Source organism: Eriocheir sinensis, chromosome 10, assembly GCF_024679095.1.
Source record: "Eriocheir sinensis breed Jianghai 21 chromosome 10, ASM2467909v1, whole genome shotgun sequence".
Taxonomy (NCBI): domain Eukaryota; kingdom Metazoa; phylum Arthropoda; class Malacostraca; order Decapoda; family Varunidae; genus Eriocheir; species Eriocheir sinensis.
Genome location: NC_066518.1, coordinates 13,898,306 through 13,915,710, shown reverse-complemented (window position 1 = coordinate 13,915,710; position 17,405 = coordinate 13,898,306). Strand labels below are relative to the sequence as shown.

The following is a 17,405-nucleotide window of genomic DNA, read 5'->3' as shown; positions in this document are numbered from 1 at the left end:
GCTTCTCCCCCTGCCTGCTGCCCCACACAAACTTGGAGGTTCCCTGCTGCCTTTCTCATATCTTCTTTGACGACAGCCATGATGCATTTGCCCACGATGCGCCGCAGGACTTCTCCAACTCCTAAAGGCCGGCAATCCCAGCCTCTTGCCCAGAGGAATGAAGTGGCATGCAGTAAGGGCATCCACATAATGGCAGCTTCTACTACTACTACTACCACTTACTACTATAAAAAATACTACTACTACTACTACTACTATCACCCCCTGATACAACAATTATATAATTAATACTGGTGCTCCCAGTACAAACCAGTGGTAGCAACTACCACATACTTCAGTCATGTGCCTTGGTATGGTCATAAAAGCTATGTGTGCCAGCCATAAAAAGAAAGGTTCAGCTCACAGCTTACAAGTTAATAGCCTATTTTCTTTATTGGAAAGAAACCTGGTAATCAATAAAATTATATATATATATATATATATATATATATATATATATATATATATATATATATATATATATATATATATATATATATATATATATATATATATATATATATATCTATCTATATATATATATATATATATATATACACACACACACACACACACACACACACACACTGCAGAATTAATAATGAGTGAGCTAAACAATGATGCTCTCATTTTTTTTCCAACCATAGTATTCTCTTCATAATTTCAAAATGAATAAATAATGGCAGCTTGAAGGAAGTCTTTGTAGCTGCTGTGCAAAAGAACCCAAACAAGGAGTTGAGACATTTTTCCAATATTTATCATATCATGATAGAACTTTGTTAACCCCCATGGGCGCGGAACATTTCATTATGTCAGAAATGCTGAAAAGTTTAAGTCATGAAAAGTGTCAAAATGACATCTGAGTCGAGGGTTAATAGCATGACTCCACTGGTTACTGGCCTTTCCTGGCAGTACTGGCACCCTTTTATGGGAACCCATCTGCCATGGGCCAAGACCACAGGTCTTAAAGAGAGAAAAGGAGTTGGTGTCTGTGCTGTATTAGGGCTGGAGAGTGAAGTACAGGAGTGTAGCAGCTTCTAGCAGTGTGGTGCACTTTTGGCAAATGGGAGAACCTGCACAGCTCACTTGATGTCTGTACATTTGAAGGAGAGGGATGGATGCTGGTGGGTAAGAGGCAATTTCTACTCTGTCCTTCCTGTCTAAGCTGCTCATGCTGGGGTCTAATAGTGGAGGGAGGTCTTGAAGTCAAGGGGTAGGAGTCTGGATAAAAAGGGCTCTTTCTGTGACAGTCCTATGTATGTATTTAATTAGACTTAAAATAGGTATGGGTGAGGGAATGGTTGACCATACATGTCCTTGTTTTATTTCATTTTTATATTGGGGGGTGAGTGATGTGGTGAAAGAGAATCATAATGAAGGCCTATGATGATACATCTATTTTGATTTTAACCTTGGAAACTTGGAAACATTTTAAAACAACAGAAGCACTCCATATAATTTACTGCTTTGCATCATGTCATAATACAAAGAAATACTGCCTCCATAGAAAAATTGTTATATACAACCTTTGGTACTTTCTGGGAGAGAATCTATCATCCAAATGCTGATGACATCCAAGAGTTCTGAGAGACTGAGAATGTCAACTAAATATACCTGTTTTGTCAATTGTACAAAAGTCTGAAATAAAAATACCAAATATAAATCCTGAATCAAAACAATATTTTCCAATAATATGTTTTGAAATCACAATCCACAAATTTTTATACCTTCAATATTCCTCTGGAATAAGTCTTTTACAATAGACTCTCATTCAGTGATATAATAAATAATAGAAAACTAATGGCTGTGAGGCTAATCAATGATTTCTATATAATGTAGTATGAAAAATTTACTTTTGAAAATATAAACACTTATCCACAGAGCAGTTGGGGAAGCTGCTTGGTGGAGCTCAGGAGGTCTGCAGGGAATGGTCTGGGAGGAGGCGGGCCAGTAGGGAGGTGAGCACCAGCAAGGAGGACTGGAGGCCGGCTGCCTGTTGGCCTTGTTGCCACACGGAGCTGTACACTTCCCGTAAAGACAGAACCCTGGCGGAGAAGTGATGAGTTGACACATCATCAGTAAATAAAAACATGCCATTGCAAATATGTTCTTGATATTATCATTTATAATGTTTTAGGTTTACACATATAAATGTTCTAAGGATGTACTTGTTGGCTAAATCTGTGCGGAGGGTTGGAGGAAGGTTGCCAACACCAGGGTTGACCACAGCCACTCCCATGTTGCTTCGTGGGTTGGTCCCAACAGATACCAAGGACCGGCCCAGTCTGCAGCAATACAATATTATTTAGCACTAACACTAGGAGGTATAATAAAGAAAACAAAGCCATCTCATGCTGAACAATGTTGCATCTCTTCCTATCTAACTGTTTTCATACTAACTGCTCTTCTGATATTGTTAACTGCATGCCTCCACACCTTTTGCATCCTTACTACTCTAGCCTACCTGTATGCTGTCCAAATTCCTTATGCAAGAGTTAACCAGTGCTTTCATTCTTTCAGCCCTGTTATTGATAAACTCTAGAGAAGCCTTTGGTCTGTATTTCATTGTGCCTCTGCTGGAAAAATGTCTATTTACAGCTGTTGCATATGGATGATGATAATATGACAATAATGTTTTGGAATGTTTTTACCTGCAAGCTGTGATAATCATATCCATAGACAAGTGGAGCTCCAGCACCATCAAGGTAGACAGGGGCCAGGGAGAAGCTGCAGAGGCCTGGCTGATTCCTTGCACCCCTGCGTTGTCCCCCTCACGCACTGCTCGCCTCACATGACGCATCACACTCTGGATGTAAAAAATTCATTGAGAACTTATTTGTTTGATAATTAATGCCATTTTTATGATCCCTAACACACTTGAACTAAATTTATACAATACTATAAGTAACAATTATTCTCAGCCTTTCTGTATACCAAATCTTGGCAGGGCTTATTTTCATTGTTTCATTATATCACTGACATCACATGAACACTTGCTCAGTGCCCTGTTGAACTCTCTGCTGCCTTTCCACACTCTAACTGATACAGTGTGAGAGGGCAAAAGGTGAACATGAAGACATATACAAGATTTTATTTACATAAACAAATAACTTACAGTGAAAATTTCAGTTGTGAGGTTTTCCAAAGGCAGAGAATCTGGATCTGCCAGGAGCTGGTAGAGTGCTGAGCCAGGTGAGGAGGATGGCAAGTCAGTCACATCTGCAGGTGACTGCCCTCTAGACATTCGTGTGAGCCAGGTCTCACATCGGCCAAGCTCCACCAAGGCTGCTCCCAAGCCACACCCCGGCACCCGCACCAGGTGAGTATCCACCAAGGCACCCACAGATGAATGCACATAGTCCTGAAAATTTTCAGCTTTACTGCTCATTCCCACTCCTGAAGTTTTCATTTTAGTGGTCATGGAAAATACAAAACAATGATCATCATAAAACTGCATACACATAATGAAGTGGGATTAAATAAAGTGTTGAAGGGATGAACTGTTGCAGTAGAAGGTTTGACCTACAACATCCTGATTCAGTAAGTCATTTATAAAGAGTCCTTTCCTATTCTAGGTGTAGACCTGTATTCTTCTCATTCTAGACCACTGGTGCCTTATTCATGCTGAAATAAAGGAGCATGGCAGACTTATATGCTGAGAATATTTCAATTTATTTCAATCATTTCTCTTTCAACCTACCCAATGTGTGTTATGGTTCCATGAGAGTCCTGCAGCTACGAGTATTGGTGGCCAGGCAAAGACCAGCGGGGTGAGGGCGGCAGTGCTGGACCAGTGAGCCACCACCACGCCCATGGCTCCTCCCTCCACTCCTCCAACCACTCCACTGTACACATTGCTCACCCCAGCCTCAGGCCACCTGCAAAGGATTGGGTTTCCTGATTAAGGTAAGTGGCAGAAGTTCCTCTGCATGATGATCATGAGGCTTTAGAATCCAGCCTAACATCAATTATGGCAGATCCCTTATGATTACATAAATGAGACAGCAACACAAGCTGGCCAGAACACACCCACTGAGGCTGCTCCATGCTGCTGTGCCGGGACACACTGCCAGTGGGCGTCCTGTCCCCACAGCAAGTTGAACACCACAGGAAAAGTCATAATCAGCCTGCAGCAGAATAGAACTTTGAAGAATCAGATACACAGCTTGATTTTTGTGCCCATCAAGCTTTCAAGTTTTCCTAACATACTTTGTGACACCTAATTAAACTTGAGTTTACTTCAGGAAACAGAAGCAAGTACAATGTATGTGATACTAATGTTCAGTCTCCTTTCTATAAGATGATGATGATGATGATTTTATTAATATTATTACAATACAGCAGTAAGCTTATGCACTGCTTGAATCCCAAAATCAGTTTTTCAAAACAGTGGAAACATACCTGGAAGCCATACTCCACTAATATGGCAGAGGGAGGAAGGCTTGCCAGCTGTTGGCTCTTGTTGTGAAAAACATTGGCACAAACCAGAAGAACAGTAGACTGAGTAAGCCCAAGCTGGGCCCACGGACTGCAAGAGTTTTCTGTCAGACTTGCTTCTGCTAAAACTGCTGTCAGTCTTGGGCCAATATGAACATACCTAAAAAATAGGTTAAAGTATTCATTACCCTATCCTATTTCTTATATGATAAATAGATGACTTAAATTTGGATAATAGTACAATACATTGTTTTTGGTAGTGTCCTTGACTTTTTTCTTTCAGAAGGAGAATCACTTAGATACATTTTCATCTCTTATATCCACTGCCTTTTTACAGTCCCTCTTGGGCCCCTTCCTCTTGTCATATGACTTGTCTATTATTTCTCATGAGTCTCACATTCAATTCATTTAGCAAAACCTTTATAAAACCTCCAAAAGTAAACTTACTGATAACAATGACAAATTAAATTTTCTAATCCTATAACATTACCTTGCAGAAGGGAAATGGGTGAGGGCTGCACTTATCACCCCAGAGAGACTGACCACCTGCCCAGAGGTAACATTGTCCTCTATGTCAAAGGCTGGGACCAAAGTAATTCCTCGGTCACTACAGTAGCGGTCTAGAGACACAACCTCACTGCCAATCAGTAAGTAAAAAGGTTGTATAAGATATGAGGCATCACATGTAGAAAGCACTGAATATTTACAATGTGGCTAAGGAGTTGAGGAGGCACCACAACACATACCTTGGAGAATAGGGATGACCACAAGCGCTGGGAGTTACTCGGAACAAAAGGTGCAGTTGGTTTATCTTTAGGGCCAGGAGGGAGTCTACCATTTGACATACACGCTCCTAGATAAACGGGATCACAAACTTGAGTCAACACACTATGAATCAATACAATATCAATGCATTATCAATATCAATACACTATCAATACACTATGAATAAATGGAGTTTGCCATCTGACATACACACTCCTAGATAAATGGATTACAAACTGGGAAACTGGGAAAAAAAAGAGGAAGAAGAAGAAAGAGAAAAAGAAGAGGAAACCAAAGAACATGTACAAGCAAATCCAGGTTAGGGCATACCAAGGTGGGAACTCGGGCATGGGGGGAGAGGTCCAGCAGGAAGCCTCGGTGCACAAGGGAAGGCTGGTCCATTATAACCACAGGAGGCACGACGCCCTTCTCGCTCCCATTACCAGCCGTCGCACACACTCGCAGTAGTTGTACTAGGGTCACTAAGGCACTGTGCAAGCTCTCTACTGATCCACAGACCATTGTTACCTGAAAATATGAGTAGGAAAAACAAAAAGTAAAGTAAGAGCATGGAGTTAAATACATGTGATAAAAAAGGTAGTGTGCAGGAGAAGACCAGTGTAACAAGACATGAAAGTGTTGGAAATAGAGGAAGGATTGGCACTGGATTGAGCAAGGTGGAGAAGGATCATCGCAAGTCCAACTCCTAAAATGGAAGATGGACTATAAACAAGGAAGGAGAAAAGAAGATGTCAGATGGCTTTGTAAATATAAAGTCCCTCAGAGGAGTAGCCATGGCATAAGTGTCTCCATTTGCTTCTATTTCTACACTTTAGCTTTCCATACTCCACTCCTCTCATTCTTCCATCCCCTCTTTCTCTTAAATATTTTACCACCCCAACTTCTGATTTTGTGGATGTCATTCTACAGTACCCATCAGTTGAAGTGTCGCACTTGGCCCCGTGACACTTCTTGTGGCGGGATTTGGTATGAAGTGTAAATCAGAGGGAGAAAGCTCGACTGGGAGAAAATGACCACATGGCAACCTTCCTCACGCTCTTCTTAATCTACCAAACAGGGAAAACAATGGCATAGTGCTGCATTAGCTATTACCAGAGGAGGCAGTGCTGCACTTCCCATCCTTTTGGGACCCATGGATTTTCTTGCATGCTGCAACATTCTGCCACATTTTTCAGTGTGCATTATGCCGAAGCCTCCCACTAGCCATGATGACATCGTGAGAGTGATAGAGTGTCACAGATTATGCCTAAAAACCCAAGAAATTGTCCACCAAACTGGCTTCAATCATCAATCTGTTCAGAGTATGGTGCCTAAATTCAAGGCATCTGGCAGCCAGGAAATGCTGGTCCACTGCCATGGGGACGACCTCACCTGTGATCTCTCCCCGAACCCTCTGTATTATAAAGAGGCAAGTGGAAGCCAATTCTACCTTAACAGCAAAGCAAATTAAAGAAAACAACTCTATGATTCTCGATAATGCCTCTGTTTTCACCATCCATCGCCACCTCCACGATAACCTGGGTTACAAAAGTCACAGCCCAAAAGAAACCCCTCATTATGACTCAACAAACGGAGAAATGGCTTAGTTTTGCCGCAAAATATAGAGACTGGACCTTGGAGAAGTGGTGAAAGGTGTTGTGGACAAATGAAGCGACGTTTAAAGTAGCTGACAGCAACCCGAAGAAAGTATGCAAGAAAATCTACGGGTCCCAACAGGATGGAAAGTGCAACGCTGACTTCTCTGGTAAAAGCTAATGCAGTTTTCTCCCTCTGATTTACACTTCATACCAAATCCCGTCACAAGAAGTGTCATGGGGCCAAGTGCGACACTTCAACTGACGGGTACTGTACTACACTCAGACCTCACCATATTCAGTATTTCTATATAAAAATGATAATGCTAAAAATCCATGTAACTCACTCTCCATAGCTTCTCCAGGACTGCGATGGACAAGTAAAATGAGAACTGCCTTATCTAATGCAGTGGCTACCGAGTATCCAGTGCTTACCTTATTGTCTTGTATAGTGAGGGTGTACTGATGGGGGTGGGAGGTGAGGGCCGAGTCCACAATGCAGGTGAAGGTGTGTTGTGTAGGGAGGTCACGAGTGCCCACCACAGTTCCCAGAGACACGATGCAGCCCACCTCTTCTAGCCAAATCTTGTGAATGTCCCACACATCTACAATTCTGATCCAACAAAATCATAGCTGCATTAGATAGATAGACAGATATAGATAGATAGAGATATTGATATGGATAGATGAAGAGATACAGATATAGATAACCATTATGAATAACCTCTCTGGGATGGAATTGTATGTTATCTTTTTCTTTATTTTTTACAGTAAAGGATCCACCAGCTCAGAAACATATGAAAATAAAAAGGCCTGATAAGAACTGCTCCTATAAAAGAGTAGAGAAGAGTTTACAGTATCCAGTAACACTACATGCAGGGGCAACATTTGAAACTCACTTATGAACAGGAACTATGCCATTCACAACAGCCAGTGTAGCGGCAGAGGGTGGTGACCAGCCAGCACCACTCAGCTCGATGATGCGGCGAGGTTGGGGCCATAGGAGGTGAAGCGACGGGTTGGTAACGAGGGGGCGCGGGGGGCCTGTGAGTTGAGCTGAGGCCAGTCGTTCACAAACCTGAAAAGGCATAATTATTAGGGTATGTTAACCACTCTGCACAAACCATTTTCACTAGCGTTCATATTAGGAAAAATGTTCACCTGGAAATTTAAGCTCAAGAACAAAGATGAATGTCAAAATACTCTACACAAGTACTAAAAATACTATACATTACATCTCTTTACACAAAATGAAGCAGTTCATGTAAATTTTGGGGTACAAAGTTCTATATATCTCATACTGCTTGAAACTGTTTAAGGTTAATAAGTGAATGAAAGAATGAGTGGCTTTGAAAGGTAAGATTATATATTAGAACATCAATTTCTTTATATATTTTAAGGCAGTAGTACACAAGGGTAACCTATTGAGTGGTTTGAGGCTTTCTTATTGTCCTTGCTAGGTCTGCATACTGCCTCTTCTGATAACCTTAGTGAACCAGTTTTCCACTAATGGTCTACAGTCATTCTCTTGCCCCCTATAATAAACATGCACCACTTCTGCTAACAATACATGTGGATCTTACTCCTTTTTGTTATTTCTTGATACTGAACTGGACTTCATTCTGTGTTTCAATTGCACATATTGAAGTTAGAGCAATTACAAGTTCTTATGAGCACTGACAGTTGTACCAGAGAATTATTCAGCTCTTTATTCAGCGGGATCATTAAAAATATCACATAAGTTCACCTGTTCCATCCCTGGGCTGAGTTCTAAGGATGAGGAGGACTGCAATGGAGAGCGAGGTTGAGAAGAATTGACTAAAGGCTGTCTGGGGATATGAGTCTCCCCGTTGATCCCCTCTAGCCCTGTCATCACACTGTCAGCACCCAGACTTGTGAGAGATTCTAGAGATCCTGAGGCCCCGCGAGATAGACCAAGCTCTGAACAATGTAGACAAAACTTGGATCATATACGAAGCCCAATAATGAAACCTCTGATAAAGTATATGTTCATGTAAAAGTCAAATTTCAGAAGGCTGGTAAAATGTTAACGCTGAACAATTTAAACAAAGCTTAAATAATTTATGAAGCCCAATGCTGAACCTCTAATAAAACATACATATCCATGAAAAAGTTAATTCAAAAGGCTATTATTATGTTAGACTAAGGAATAAATCTATCTAGACTAGAAATGTAGGATTCATGGAACAGTTCTCCTTTTAAATTTAGCCTTAAAAAGTCAGAAATTGAATCTTATCATGTTCATTAGATTGTGTAGGATGAAAAACACTACAATATCTGTTAGTGGCATCAGGGAGTCAAAGTCTTCATGTAACCAACCATCAGGGAATCCCTTTACTATACAACAAAGTGATTTATTAAATTTTTTTTTTTTGCAAATGGGCATTCTAGTTGACACGAAGAAAAAGTTGTTTCAGAAATGTTATAATCTCTATACTTGGGTATTTCCCTTTGGGCCTAAACATGGGCTTACCTCTGTCATTGAGAGAGCACCGCTCCAGCAGCGGAGACACACTCCCATTGCTGATGCCATTTACTTGGGTGGGTTCTTTAGTGACAGCATGTTCCTCCAAAAGAACCTTGAGATTTAGTTTCTTGGACGCCATTTCAAAGGCAGTTTTTCCCTTATGCCGCCTGGAAATGAAATTTACACTTATCAAACCTATCATTCAAATGTTTGAGCTACATTAAATGGAAACCATCAATTGAAATGGAAAAAATCGGTTACATTCTTGACATGGGACCCAGTAGAATTATCAAGGGTAAAAAGTAAAAGAATACAAAAAATTTACACTGTAAGGGCCTCAGGACATATCTGAAAAACTCCGTCCAGTAAGAATATGTTGTTCCTATTGATGTGTTAAGTGTAAGAGATGGCATGGCAAGTCAACATCTTCCTTGTAGATTTGAATGCAGGGGCTGGCAAAATAACATACCCTTTGTAACACTGAATATGAGGATTGGCCTGATGCTGCAGCAGAAGTTTCACAATGGCCTCATCCCCTCTTGCCACAGCATCATGTAAAGGTGTTGCTCCATCAGTATTGGCTGCATTGACATCAGCACCACGAGCTATAACCAATTATTTGAAAATTATGTTTCATGAACTGCAAAGCAATGCAACAACATAGTACATAAAGTGGAGCTGCAATACTCACTCTATATTCAAATCATCCTTTTCAAAAGGATTGCACTAAGTCCCTTCTAATCACATCAAACATGGCTGATGTGGCCTTAATGATCAGTGCAAAAAACACAAGATGAAGAATAGAATCACCTATCAGACATGTGACAGTGTCTGCATCAGCAAAGGAGGCAGCCCAGTGCAGAGGGGTGTTGCGACTCAGTGGGTTATCATGGGAGTTGATGCTCAGGCCAGCTGCCACCAGCTGACACACTCTTCCAACACTGCAACAAAATGTACTTCATAATAGGAACTAAAAGATTTAAGGAAAATTAGAAGTTACTTTGATATAAAAGGAGGTTTTCATGACAAAATAATTTACTTTTCATTACTCACTCAGACTGTGCAGTGGCCCTCAGTAGCTCCTCAGTGAAGATGGCAGTGATGGCCGGAGAGGGGGCCAAGTGAAGGGGAGTACTGCCTGCTGTGTCGTGCACCCCAGGATCAGCTCCAGCAGCCAGCAGTGCCCGGATTATGTCACCCCGACCCAGCTGCTCATGAGATGCAACAAATATTAGACAGGTGAAATTTTCTTGGATATGTATAAGCGTCAGGAGTAACTTGGTAAGCCTTTCTGCATTTTGCATCTATGTGACATTAAGCTTGGTTTTTGCATAGTGTATGATCTCTTTTTTACTCTTTTGTTTATTACTACATATTACTTTTTTATTTATTTATTTGCTTTTGTTGAGGGTGGCTGAGCCTTCAAGATAACTTACCTTAGTGGCCATATGTAGGAATGTTCCATCTTCTGTGGCTAAACTATTTATAAGTTGGTTTCTAGCTTCAGGTCCACCTCCATAACTTTCTGAAACATGGAGCTATATGAAAAAAAAGGTTTGAGCACAAAAGAAATGCTTACATACCTAATTATTTACTATTGGCATTGCAGCCGGAGCTTACTCTTCACAAACATTTTCTTCCTAAAAACTAGTAAAAAGGAATTAAATACTTTCCATATCCATGGACAATAAGAAATATATAAATGGGATGAATTTCTGAAGATAACTGATGAATAATGAATGAACTAAGTTTAAGCAGGAAGCCACAGTAGACACACAAAAGCTCAATCAGAATCAGAAAGGTTAAGGAGTTGATAATGGAAAGAGGAATGTTATGAAGTGGGAGTGTATGAATAGGAGGAACTGAAGAGATTCCTCCCATGACCATCCCCTTGGCATGGAATTCCAAGAGGGAATAAGGAATCTGAACTGTCAATTGATAGCTAAATATAACAAACCCCACCAAGATCCAAAACTAAATTAACCCTAAGACGGCAGCAATATCTGAAGAGTAGCTCCCCCAAAATGAATCGTCTACATATAGTTGCTGCCGACTTTAGAACTGTAGCATAAATATAGTTACGCCGCATAATAGATGTTTTAACTATCGTCTATATATAGATTCTACCGCAATCTGGAAGTGTTGTTATATTTCTACCGTACAAAACTGACAGACTGAATTTTGGACCGTCTATATATTGTTTCACCGCCGGATAAGGGTTAAAGCTAATTAAGAGAATTTACCTGTCTGACACGCATCCAGCAATTTGCGGAATATGTCAGTGCGTCCAGCCTTCAGTGCTTCCTTCAGGCTGTCCACAGCGTCCACGAGTCCTGGAGGCACCTGTTCCTCTCCCATCGCTGCTCCATACAACTCACTGCAATTAATATGGGAATCTTAAGCGATCTTTTACTTTGTCACAATTTGTAGCTGAAATTTTTAAACAACCAGAGAATTTTTTCTGTTTAATCCATTCAGTATGTTTACAATGGCAGTCTCTTCAGTAAAAAAGCAACAACACAAGCAATAGAATGTGGACTGATAAGCCTGAGAATATGTAGCATTATTTATTGATAAAGGTCCACAAGGTGATCTTAAGGACTTCAGAAACCATGGTAACTAATCTCAGGAAACTAATAATGACCCCATCAGAGTAATAGACTTGAGAAGACAGAAGACCCGACTATCATCGCATAGGCTTACTACGTTACCACTGCAGTAAAGAGGAACCCCTTTCTACCTATATATACAAGTTCACACACACAACAATCAGGTAGCTTGCCCTCACCTGTGGTCAGCACCGTGGATGTGACATTCATGTGCTGGGCTCTGACATCTGAGGTCACGTCACTGCTGAGCCCGGGGTGTTCAGTGAACCGCTAGTGCCGCTCCCAGCCAGGCCGTCACAGTATCACAGTTCAATAAGAGACAATGATTTGAGGGACGCCGCAGAGCTTTAGAGTTTCCTTGGTGCATGTACTGGCGCGGGGCAACACGTCAGCAGTCAGCAGCGGCAGGTTAGGTGGGCGACACGTCACCCCGCCCCTCAGCACTCTGACAGCGCCTAGCTAGCCTCTCTCCGGACGGGTACTAGTTCCGGTGGTAGTGGTGCCAGCTTAACGGTACCGGACCCGTATTCTCAGACCCAAAAAAGTCCGCCCCCTCTGCCAGTGTGGAAGATTTACATAGATTTATATAGAAATTCAGACCACACAGACCATATGGTCGAGGCTAAGGTGTCTGTCCTTAAACCAAAGTGTTTTCGTATTAACAGGACGGCTCCAAAACTTTGCATTTCTACTTCAGTAAATATTAAGTTGAGCGTGTTTCAAAGGAGTCAATCGTGTTGCACTGGAACGCTGCTGAAGAGAAGAATGAGAGCAAGGTCTAGAAATCGCTGGTTAGGGTTGACTAAAGATCCGGGCAGTATGTGTGTAAATAAAACAAAAGGAATGGGCACACCACGAGTAAACGCACGAGTAGCGACTGAGAATTCAACTGGTACCAATACTATCGGTACCGCCACTTTCAGTGCCGGAATTCCGGTACTGAAATTACCAGGAAAACACCATCACACAGCTGTGCAAGCCTGTTCAACTTGGAGAAATAATACGTATACTTCCTCCAAGCTGTACAAGGCTGCCACGGCGGCCAATGGGTCTTCACCCACCAAAGGGGACACTCGTTTCAAAGTCTTCAGTTACAACTTACAATTAATTAAGGGATTGGCGCGAGTATCTTCTAGCTCTTTATTATCCATACTCTTTGGTTTCACTTCAGTAGCACCAGAAGTCTCACAAGGTTTATTTTTACCTTTGCCAGTACCCCGCGCTGATCCTGTCGCCACTCTTATTATCCGAGACAGAAGGGAGAAATAAGAGAACAAATATAAGAGATGAGAAAAGAGGAAGAGGAAAAGGCACACTAAGGTTTATTTCCACCTTCCATGCATTTGCCAGAAGGGAGAAGAGAACAAATTATAAGAGATGAGGAAAAAGGAAAGGATAGGAAATAGAAGGAGGCGAGCTTATCATAAGGAAACAAAAGTCGCCAGGTCCAGCCAATAGTGCAAAAAATATGTAACGAGTTCCAGCTTTTTCTTTTCCCATTCTTGAAAAAATAAGATCAATAGCCTGCAGGGAAACTCAGAGTATATTAAATGTACCTTCCAATGAAGGCATCATTTGAAAAAATACCACAAATCCTGACATTATGGGGGCAAGATCGAAATAAAACTTGATCTTGATTTTGTGCTGTCGAAGAATGTAGTGCGGCGGTTCATTTCAATGCCCAAAGACACATATTTGACAAGGCTTTCGTAGGAGTTTGGGGCATTACCAGGGGTAGTTTGATAACCCTTCTGGTAGTTTGACTCTTCTTCTATACCGTGAGTTTAGAAAAGACACTCATGAAAGCCCGATTAATCTCCTTTTTGGCCTTTGGAAATAGTTGATGTGAGGGGCGGCAGCGTCTGCGCGCCGCCCCGTCAGCTGACACAAGTAAACAAACAAACACTTGTCCGCCTCTCCCACCCTCAGCTGAGTAAGTGTCACGCGGCTACCATTACCAGTTTTACTGAGTTGTGTGCCATTAACAGACTTTATAGTATACTCAAAATAACAATGAAATTTTGGACTGGTTAGATAAGGTGAGATTTAAAGATTGGCCGTAATAAAGGCCTATATATAGTACGTAATGAAATGTTTGTGACACGCGACTAGGATTTCTTGTTTTACTGAATTTTGTTCCATAATTAAACTTGACAGCATACACAAAATAACAATGAAATATCTACTTTAGTTTACACTGGTTGGGTAAGATTAGCCTTAGAGAACTGTTGTATTGAAGGCCTATGGTATTTAATGAAATTTTGTTTCTTTAGACAGCCAGGACATATATATGACAGAAAGATGTCATCCCACAAATTTGAACTTCTGGACGAGGAGGTAGAGGCTGCCTTGGACCAGGTGACTGATAAGTTACAGGTAAGGCACTGAGAAGCAGAATCTGATTACTTCTGAGGAAACCATGTGGAAGGGGGGCTAGTATTGCTTATTAACCCGTTTGCAATGATTGGCATGAATTTTGCCTTCACTGGTAGCCTGGTAACATATAGGCCGCAGCCACACAGGGAGCGAGAAACTTTAATACATAATAACCAATGGAGGTGGCCACACTGGCAGCGAGCAGATAATGGCAAGAAAGCGAGCTGATAAGCGAGAAAGAGAGGAGAGTTGACGATTAACTTTTCTCACTTTTCTCATGCGAGATCCCTCGGTCAGAAGGAGTGACATCACAGACATGCTTCTATATTATTTGCCGTAACTGAACTCATACACTCAATAGGACATTTTGGTTAACATAGATGCAGCAGTGATTGGAGAACTCGAATATGTTTGTGAAAACTCAATAAAACAGAAACTAAATAAATAGTGACAAGTTGAAGTTAAAGAATCACTCTATTGTTTATAACACATTTTCCATATTGCTATCATTTGCAGCAGCTATGAAGTAAAGACTAAAATAAACACTTCCATCTTACAGAGAAAAGCCTCTTGAACATGATGGTATATACAGATTTTTCATAAAACGTCATATAAGTGAAGCACAAAACAGTTTATAAAAACTTTTCACCTCATCCATTGTGTGCGCCGACAGGGTGGGTGCTAGCAAGGTGCTAGGAGTATGTAGTGTCGCTAGGCTATACTGCTCCGTGGGTTCGCGTTGCCATGACAACCCTGGCCTCGCCTCGCCTCGCTTTTCGTGTGGCCACAGAAACTCGCCTAGCTGCTCTCGTTATCTTTCTCGCTTTCTGTGTGGCCGCGGCCATACTCCCAGATCTTTCTCTGCCTCTGTGGTGGATAGTGGAGTGTTTCCCATGTGGTATTGGTATGCTGGATTTCCCCTCCCAAGGTGCATGACTTTACGTTTTTCTTCATTGAATTGTAGCAGCCATTTTTTGTTCCACACCTGTAGCTTGGTGACGTCATCTTGTAGTAAATCCACATCCAAGGGGTTAAGTAGACAAACTCTGAATATGTTGTAGATGACAAAGAAATATTAGTTATCTGAAATATCCCTCTGAATAACAGTTTGGTGTGCCACAATGCAAAAGTCAAGAGGAACGCAAGGCTTTACTGTCAGAGATTCAGACCCTACTGAAGGATGCTGGTGATTCACTCTTGGAGATGAATATTGAAGTTCGAAAAGCTCCAGAAGATTACAAGACTACAATGAACAGTAAAATTCATCGATATCAGAATGAACTTACAAGGTTAGTGAATATTCATGTGGTTATTTATTGGGGGGCTCATTAGAACTATTATCACATGATCATCTTGTATAAATTGCTGCCATTCATATTATAATTTCTTTATGTAATATTTTGAATAGTCAAAGCAGCCACAATTTATAGCTTCATAAAAAATATTGCAATGAAATACTGTCGTCATTATCACACATTGTTTTTCACTTCTTTTGCCCTCTTTACACCCTCACAATACTCCTCATATCTGTGATGTGAATTTTCTTCCATAACACTTTACTCTTGCCTTTGTCAAAATTTATAATAATACATGATAAAGTTTTCTCTGAAGGGCCTAAAAACAGTGGTTACTTAACTCCTACTCTCATATTTAGTGTGAATTATAAATCATCATATGCTTTTTATGTACTGCTAGCATAAGGTAATACTGCTTAAAGACCAGCTGCTATGAATTCCAATCTCAGGCACCAGCGTCAGGTGGATCAGGAGCAATCAACACTCTCCCACATGAGCGGCAGATTGCCATTGTTCTCCAACGCTGAATCCAACAGTTTTGATGCTGCCATTAGAAAACAGGTATGTACGTTTTACTGCGTGGCATTCAGAGTAGTTCGTAAAGGTTCAGATTTGGATGATGATCTGAGCAGTAGGTTGGATCTTTTATTATTATTATTTTTTTTTTTACAATTAATGGTAATTGTCATCATCAGTGATCTTTTTGATGTGGCTATGACATTTTTATTAAGTTAAAACTAATTTGTACCATGTTCCACATCACATCCACTCATTTCATTCCATAGTTTGTTTTCCTACCTGTTCTTAGGTCTCCCGTCTACATTGTTCATATCTACTGCTTTTGCCTCTTGATTGGGTGCCACAAGTCTTTTACCTTCATATAGAAAGTTACCTTCATATAGAAAGGATAGCACCAAGGTCATGTGACAGGGACCCCTTGCAGCTTCAATGTCCAACATTCACATTATGTTCATCTTTTGTGCATGAATGATTTCATAATAACTGGTACATACTTTTGGCACTTATAAGGAAGCTCATTACAATGAATCTTAATTCCAGGTTCAGCATGGAACAGCAATTCTTGAGCGAACATCAGCCAGTATAGCGCGCTCCACTGTCATAGCTGTGGAGACTGAGCAAGTGGGAACTGAGGTTCTTGGAGAGCTGGGCACCCAGAGGGAGACAATCACTCGAACGAGAGACAGGCTTGTAGACGCTGATGGAGAAATAAGCAGAAGCAAAAGAATCATTAGATCCATTTCCCGTAATGTTGTCTATAACAAGATTCTGTTGATTGTTATCATTTTGCTAGAATGTGCAATTCTAGGTGCACTTATCTACTGGAAATTTTTTATGAAATAATCTTACCCAAGTTTATAGTCATTTGCATCTGGAATGATGTGCATCTGGAATGATGTGCATCTCTAAGGCTGGTTTACATTTAAAATATATCAGCATTTTTATATAACTTTCTCACATTTAAGTCGTAAAGTAAAAAAAAATATACATTTGTATAAAAACTAAGGTGATAAGGTTTTAATGATAAAATAGAAATATTATCAACTATGTAAGCACTTACACACACACACACACACACACACACTTTTATGACTGGGCCCATTGCTGCTTGAGGTTGTCTTAATGGGCTTTAGTGGGTAACCACAACATGTGATGGCACAGCCACATTTTATTTTTCTTGTTTGCTTTGTGTATTACTTGAAATATAATTGGATTTTACCAACTTTTATAACTTACCTGAATTTGCACTGGTATGTGAATAAGATCAGTAGACTCAAAGTTT

The 17,405-nt window shown here is 40.7% G+C and overlaps 2 protein-coding genes across 5 annotated transcripts; one reads left to right on the top strand and one right to left on the bottom strand.

Moving 5' to 3' along the window:
- Positions 1–1,483: 1,483 nt before the first annotated feature.
- LOC126996616 (uncharacterized) lies at positions 1,484–12,422 on the bottom strand. The gene is made up of 20 exons (XM_050857286.1): positions 12,113–12,422; positions 11,568–11,701; positions 10,761–10,849; positions 10,378–10,532; positions 10,135–10,265; positions 9,794–9,929; positions 9,331–9,491; positions 8,584–8,777; positions 7,736–7,914; positions 7,272–7,449; positions 5,572–5,769; positions 5,223–5,329; positions 4,967–5,113; positions 4,441–4,636; positions 4,069–4,166; positions 3,740–3,917; positions 3,155–3,400; positions 2,691–2,845; positions 2,208–2,324; positions 1,484–2,084 (listed from the first exon to the last, which is right to left on the bottom strand). The coding sequence occupies exons 2-20, from the start codon at positions 11,680–11,682 to the stop codon at positions 1,949–1,951; spliced, it is 2,916 nt and encodes a 971-aa protein (XP_050713243.1). The 5' UTR covers positions 11,683–11,701; positions 12,113–12,422; the 3' UTR covers positions 1,484–1,948.
- A 1,285-nt stretch (positions 12,423–13,707) lies between these two features.
- On the top strand, positions 13,708–17,341 carry LOC126996618 (vesicle transport through interaction with t-SNAREs homolog 1B-like). Of its 4 annotated transcripts, none has more exons than XM_050857288.1 (5): positions 13,708–13,866; positions 14,207–14,309; positions 15,417–15,598; positions 16,054–16,165; positions 16,664–17,341. In XM_050857288.1, the coding sequence occupies exons 2-5, from the start codon at positions 14,235–14,237 to the stop codon at positions 16,964–16,966; spliced, it is 672 nt and encodes a 223-aa protein (XP_050713245.1). In that variant the 5' UTR covers positions 13,708–13,866; positions 14,207–14,234; the 3' UTR covers positions 16,967–17,341. The 4 variants fall into 4 exon arrangements, with proteins under 4 accessions (XP_050713245.1, XP_050713246.1, XP_050713247.1 ...); XM_050857289.1 differs by having other exon boundaries at positions 13,819–13,972; XM_050857290.1 differs by having other exon boundaries at positions 13,840–13,866; positions 14,211–14,309.
- Positions 17,342–17,405: the final 64 nt, after the last annotated feature.

Excerpts from the sequence above, each read along its gene's own strand:
- LOC126996616 (XM_050857286.1), bottom strand. The coding sequence starts at position 11,682 with ATGGGAGAGGAACAGGTGCCTCCAGGACTCGTGGACGCTGTGGACAGC. Across the intron at positions 10,533-10,760 it reads TCCTACATATGGCCACTAAG|CTGGGTCGGGGTGACATAAT; the intron begins GTAAGTTATCTT and ends TCTCATGAGCAG. Across the intron at positions 3,401-3,739 it reads GGAACCATAACACACATTGG|GACTATGTGCATTCATCTGT; the intron begins GTAGGTTGAAAG and ends GAAAATTTTCAG.
- LOC126996618 (XM_050857288.1), top strand. The coding sequence starts at position 14,235 with ATGTCATCCCACAAATTTGAACTTCTGGACGAGGAGGTAGAGGCTGCC. Across the intron at positions 14,310-15,416 it reads AGGTGACTGATAAGTTACAG|TTTGGTGTGCCACAATGCAA; the intron begins GTAAGGCACTGA and ends TCTGAATAACAG. Across the intron at positions 15,599-16,053 it reads TATCAGAATGAACTTACAAG|GCACCAGCGTCAGGTGGATC; the intron begins GTTAGTGAATAT and ends TTCCAATCTCAG.